Genomic DNA, 6,000 nt, shown 5'->3' on the forward strand with positions numbered 1-6,000 from the left:
TAAGGCTCTTTAACTGTTTACAGGTCTCTTTTAACCAACACATGTTTTTCTCTCCTTCACAGGTTATGTACATTATGCTATATAAGTTTTTAAGTCTAATGCTAACTGCACAGGTTATGTACAGATAGATAGATAGATAGATAGATAGATAGATAGATAGATAGATAGATAGATAGATACTTTATTGATCCCGAGGGAAATTCAACATTATGTACATTATGCTATATAAGTTTAAGTCTAATGCTAATGCTAACTGCACAGGTTCAATCTGTAATTATGTTTACTCTCAGTCACATAGGGGCTGCTAAATCTATCTATCTTTATTGATCTCTGATTCACCCTGTCAGCCCATGAACTGGTTTGACTCTGCCCGGACAAGATTGAAGTAAATGTAGATAAAATCACTTCACATCCACATAACAAACAAACAACACAACCTGGATCATTCTGTTCTGAGGGGAGATAAGAGAGAGAGAGAGAGATGACCAAGGTGCTCTCTGCATTGTCATTTTATTGGTTCAAACACTGATTACATCTGATCACATTTGAATATTGATAAGACTTGAAATGCACACCAGAGAGAGCGAACCATCTTAAATCGTTATCGGTATAATAAACGTAGAAAAAGAAATCTCTGTTTTACACATGGCAGCGTTCTCACGAGTCGTCTCCTGATCGTTCAGCTAAGAAAATAAAAACTGAGGCTCTTCAGTCTTCTTTGTGTCACAGCCAAGTCATAATTAGTGGAAAAAGGATTGTTTGCCAAAGTGGACATGGACACTGATGACCAATAATCCTGTTAAAGAATTAACACTAAGGAAGGAAGGCGGGCTCAAAAGTGCAACTGGCAACAAAGAAAACTGCACAGATCTTAAGATTGTCTGATAAATATTAACGCACCCAGGTTTGTTAACGGGACTAAAACACAGTCCTTGTTATGAATTAAATTTTTCAAATATGCACAGTATATGTTATATTTTGTATTAATGGTTTGTTTTGATCTGGCTCCATTTGTAGCTCTGTAATGCTGAGCTTTGCTGTTAATATTCTAAACTGTAGATGTTTGATTGGGAGACCTTGACACCAAAAAAAAAGAAGCTTTAACATTTTGTGAGCCGAAACAGAGAAAGGTTTAAAGTGATTGAAGTCCTGGACTCTGTGTGTTAGTGCGTCTTTATCTCACTCACAGTCTTTCTGCTTATCAGCCCAGCTCAACACAGACTCCAGCGTCTCGCCCTTTGAACCCTTTAACGCTCACAGGTTGCTATTTCTTGTGTTTAAATTTGGTGCCCTCTTATGGGGAGTTTGTGAACACCACATGGGCTTTAAAGTAACACCAGTCAGAGCTGCGCTTATTCTAAATGAGAGGATTTTGATCTAAAATTTGCTCATTTTTAAAGGATTGAATAGGTCAATTTTAATTCCATTTAGTCCCCTCCATTTAGGATTTCTGTGTTTGGGGGGAATCACGGCGTAAACATGTTTATTTATTTAATCCAAATAATTATTACTATTTGGTATTGATAAAGTTGCTGTGAAGTTTTTTGACTTTACCCCCCTGGTACCAATGCGTGTGTCTTTGATTTAAATGAAGGACCCTTTAAGATGAATAGATTTGCTATTTTTACTTCTGGCTGTTCTGATAACAAAAAAAAAAAAGCAGAATACGTATCTTATCTTTTGTCTTCCATAAAGTAAAACAGAGATTTTAAAACTGATCTGGATCCAGCAATTTCTTCACATAAAGGCATTTTCTGTCATCCTCACCCAAATCCTTTTATACTACACTATTATATAAACACAAAAAGTTAAAGTTTATGCTCTTACAAAGCCCAGAAAACAGAGGCAACAGATCATAGCTCACCGACAGTTCAGTCCAAAAGGAGAAAAATCAACAAAATGCACGAAAACACCCAACTTAGCAATGTTTTTAACTCGGAATATCATGCAATTAAATACCATCGACAGCATAATTGTAGTCAAGTCACCACGATGAAACTGGAAAATTTACATAAACAGCGTGATACTATAATTTCAACCATTGTCATAATCTCAGTAGTTAACTTGCAAAGTTCAGTACATCGAGAATCAGTGAAGAACGACAGATATATGTTAGCATGCTGCATGGTTTTCACTGTCTCACAGAGCGGCGCCGAGGGGTCCGAGCGCACACACGGAGGCGTCGGGTCAGGGTCACACACACACACTCCAGAGGAATAGAGCAGGGAGAAAAAAAAAATCAAAAGCTCCATCGAATAACGAACGAAAGGGATAATTAAACACACCCACTGGTCTCTCCTCTGTGAGACACACGGTGCAGTTTGTTCATTTCACACAGGCAGCCTTTAGTCGTGCAGAAAAAACAGCCAAGGGATATAAGAGACATGCTCGTTATAAAAAAAAAAAAAAAGAAGGACGGAGATATCAGGATGACTAATAAATATACTGTACAGTGTAAAGAGCACAACAACAGACTGCAGCCATATTAATACTCATTTAAGGAACACTAATCTGAGAAGTAAAAGGGTAAATCTTCAGCAGGAGAGCGCCGCGCTGCAGAATAAAGGGGCACACAGGGCGAAGGGTTGTCCGGGTATGTTGGGCGTCCGGAGACGCTGGCTTTAAGAGTTTTCCTTTTTTGGCTGATATGCCCTCTGCTGTGGCGTAGGTTTTGGCGATGGGAGTGTCTGTCTGTGTTTGAGGTCGTAAAGAAGAAGAGGAAGAGAGAGAGAGAGAGAAGAGCGAGGTGTGTGTGCAGGGCTCAGGAGGACGATCATGATCCTTTAAATCAGACTCTTCAGACTCCATTAAGCCACCCTCCATCCACCTGTACCTCTCTCTCCGTGCTGACACGCTCTCTTGGATTATCCACTTATTCCCTGCCGGCTCCTCGCTGCCTCCTCAGGAGTCTCTGGAGAGAAAGGAGTCAAACAGTTCAGTTTCATGTGAGCTGCAACAGGAAGAGCTGCAGTTTAGCAAAGATACGCAAGTTAGAAGTCCATAATTCCATTTTCTGATTTTTTCATTTTGTATGATCTAAATGTGTTCCAGTGCATCAGCTGGCAAAAACCAAGGATACCAGAAGGAAGCTAACGTTTGTTTTGCTAGCCTCGGGGCAGCTGCGTGATGCTATGGAGTGCAATGGAGCGCCATATTGCAGGGAGGTCACAGAGATCCTGCCAGAATTTCCGACTTGAAAGGCCGTTCCATTGAACTTTTCTGAGTTGGACGTTGAACGACAGAATGCAACTTTATATATATATGTAAACAACAACTTCAAATACATCAACCTTTGTGTTACACCCTAAAAACTTTAGTTAGGTTTATATTTAACAACAACAATGTATTAAAGGAGCAGTCTGTAACTCTGCCCCCTAGTGTTTAAAATGAGTACTGCAGTCTAAACTCTAATCATCACAGAGAGCTGTCTCCCCCCCTCCTCTCACACAGCTCTGCATGTGGTGGACACTGTAGCTTCAGTGTTTAGCCAGCTCTGCATGTGGTGGACACTGTAGCTTCAGTGTTTAGCCAGCTCTGCATGTGGTGGACACTGTAGCTTCAGTGTTTAGCCAGCTCTGCATGTGGTGGACACTGTAGCTTCAGTGTTTAGCCAGCTCTGCATGTGGTGGACACTGTAGCTTCAGTGTTTAGCCAGCTCTGCATGGGTCTGTAAAGCTTTCTGCGTTCTAACCTCTCTCCATGTTTCATCTCCAACATTGATCCTAGTTTGAGCAGCTTTCTGCTGCTGGAGCTTATTAGAAACATGCAGAGGCTTTTTAGCTCGGGTACAATCACTTCTATCTGAAGCAGTTCCACTGCCCGCTTCCATCGCTGCAACACCTGTTCACCTGATAACTGCTCTCATATCTGGCAAACCCAGGGGCGTCCAAAACGGCCTTCAAAGCCCCGCCTACCTTCTCTGGTCCAATCAAACAAACTCTGTTGTGAATGTTTGTTTGAGTACCTCATCCCTGCATCGGGGCAGCAGGAGCTCCTGAGCAGTGGAAGTGGACGTTTTGCCACCGGCTGTCCCTGCGGTGCCATACTCTGGTCTCTTCTGATTGGCTGGAGCGGGGACGACCCTGCCCGTCCACAAACTGTGTCAGGCGGATGTAAGCGATGCAGGCGGCGTCGTCCCCGATCATGTGCACGTGAGGGTTGAGGATGGTGGTGTGGATAGGTTTGCTGTTCTTGGAGAGGACTGACGGGAGAGAGGGATCTTTAGAGCAAAACATTAAAATATGTCAACAACAAAGCGAGCCGATAAAAACAACAATCACTGACAGGAAAGTCGTCTTACGATTGTCGAAGTAGAATCTGTGGAAGTCCATTCCCTCCACCAGGTTACCCAGACCCTCGGGTTCGAACGAGGTGAGACCGGGGTCGCAGATCTTCCTGTGAAAACAAACAGGACAAGCTCAGTGGCTGAGTGTCTGTGATGTCACACACTGAGACATGAAGAAGAAGAACAATGGCGGCTGTATAATCCTGATTCCAGGGGCAGATCAACGACCCCCCCTGGAACCACCCCTGTCTGATATCAGCTGACCGCTGAGCATGCAGGATCAGAGTCCATGCATGTACAAATGTTCAGGCTGCAGGGTACGGAGGCTACAGTCCTCGCCGCAGCGGCCGTGCTGCACGTCAGCCCTCGCTCCCTCCTCATCACAGCTCGCCCGTCTGATACAGGAAACACCAGCGCAAAAAAATGTTTGTTTGTTTATTGTTTATTTTAACCAAACCGGTGAGCTACGACAGGAAATGCTGGGAGGAGATGACATGAAGCAAAGCGTGGCGGTCAGATTCAAACACACAGGACGACGACCTCCGACAGGAACCGCTGGGCCATCCGGCGCCCCAGATTCAGTCCAAGATCACCTGTTCTACTTTCTGTTCCACATCTTCTCCATCATGCATGACCTTTCTGCACTGCTATTTTTACTGTTGGAAATGGGCTTTCACTTTCACCCCCCCCCCCCCCCACTCAGAGAGAGAGAGAGAGAGAGAGAGAGAGAGAGAGAGAGAGAGAGAGAGAGAGAGAGAGAGAGAGAGAGATGGAGAGAGAGAGAGAGAGGGAGAGAAAGAGAGAGAGAGAGAGAGAGAGAGAGAGAGAGAGAGAGAGAGAGAGAGAGAGAGAGAGAGAGAGAGAAAGAGAGAGAGAGAGAGAGAAAGAGGGAGAGGATAAAACAATGACTGGAATTATTCTGTAATCTCTTGATGCAAAGTCGAAGCAAACATTTGAATGTCGATCATATATTAATACTTTCTCTGCAGCTGATGAGCGGCTTTAGAGTCAGGACATTAAAATGAACGAATAAATAAAAAGATCCCGGAGAAGACGGAGACGTTAATGGGAGAATTAGTAAAGAAGGTGTTGACTCACGCGTAGGCCTCGAAGTCTCCGTTGTTGACAGCTTCGATCAGCTGCTCGGTGATCTTTATGATCTCCTGTTTGCGAGCTGCGGAGAAGAAAGGAGAAATTCAGCCGCTGTCTTCTGATTCGCTCCTGCACAAAACAAGAGCAGCTGAGAGTCACTCAGAGACTTCAGGTCACTCACCTCTGAGCTTGTTACTCATTGTGAGTCTTTTTAGTCATCTCTCTTTCACCTGGGAGGGAAATCTCCTCCATGTACAGAAACCCCCCCCCCCCCTACCTCCATGCAACAAAAACTTGTCTGGTTCCCCGTCTGCTTCCTCGCCTTCACTTCCACCTTTTCACAAACCTGAAGCTCCACTTCCTGCTGCGTGTCGCTGCTCTTTCACTCTCTACCTCCATCCATCATCCGTCATATCTCCTGCTCTGCATGCGAGGTTGCCTGAGCTCATCATGCTATTCTGGTCCCAGTCCTTTAGGTCAGATTTACTGTGTCCTTCTCCGCTCGCTTCCTCCCTGCACTGAGAGGAAGGCTTAGCTCGCTCTGATCCATCCTCTCTCTCTCTCTCTCTCTCTCTCTCTCTCTTTGTAGTGTTAGATCCTTTACTTAGGTAAAAGTACTTCAA

The 6,000-nt window shown here is 44.2% G+C and overlaps 1 protein-coding gene across 1 annotated transcript in view; it reads right to left on the reverse strand.

Moving 5' to 3' along the window:
* Nucleotides 1-1,916: 1,916 nt before the first annotated feature.
* Nucleotides 1,917-6,000, reverse strand: part of LOC306836585 (calcium/calmodulin-dependent protein kinase type II subunit beta-like) — a 15,885-nt gene continuing 11,801 nt past the window's right edge. Inside the window, 5 exon segments of the mRNA XM_079363759.1 lie at nucleotides 1,917-2,911; nucleotides 3,965-4,201; nucleotides 4,301-4,395; nucleotides 5,384-5,459; nucleotides 5,559-5,593. Coding sequence (XP_079219885.1) covers nucleotides 3,966-4,201; nucleotides 4,301-4,395; nucleotides 5,384-5,459; nucleotides 5,559-5,593 — 442 coding nt within the window. The 3' untranslated portion in view covers nucleotides 1,917-2,911; nucleotide 3,965.

The sequence above is a fragment of the Symphodus melops genome (genome assembly GCF_947650265.1).
Source record: "Symphodus melops genome assembly, chromosome: 16".
NCBI classification, from domain to species: Eukaryota; Metazoa; Chordata; class Actinopteri; order Labriformes; family Labridae; genus Symphodus; species Symphodus melops.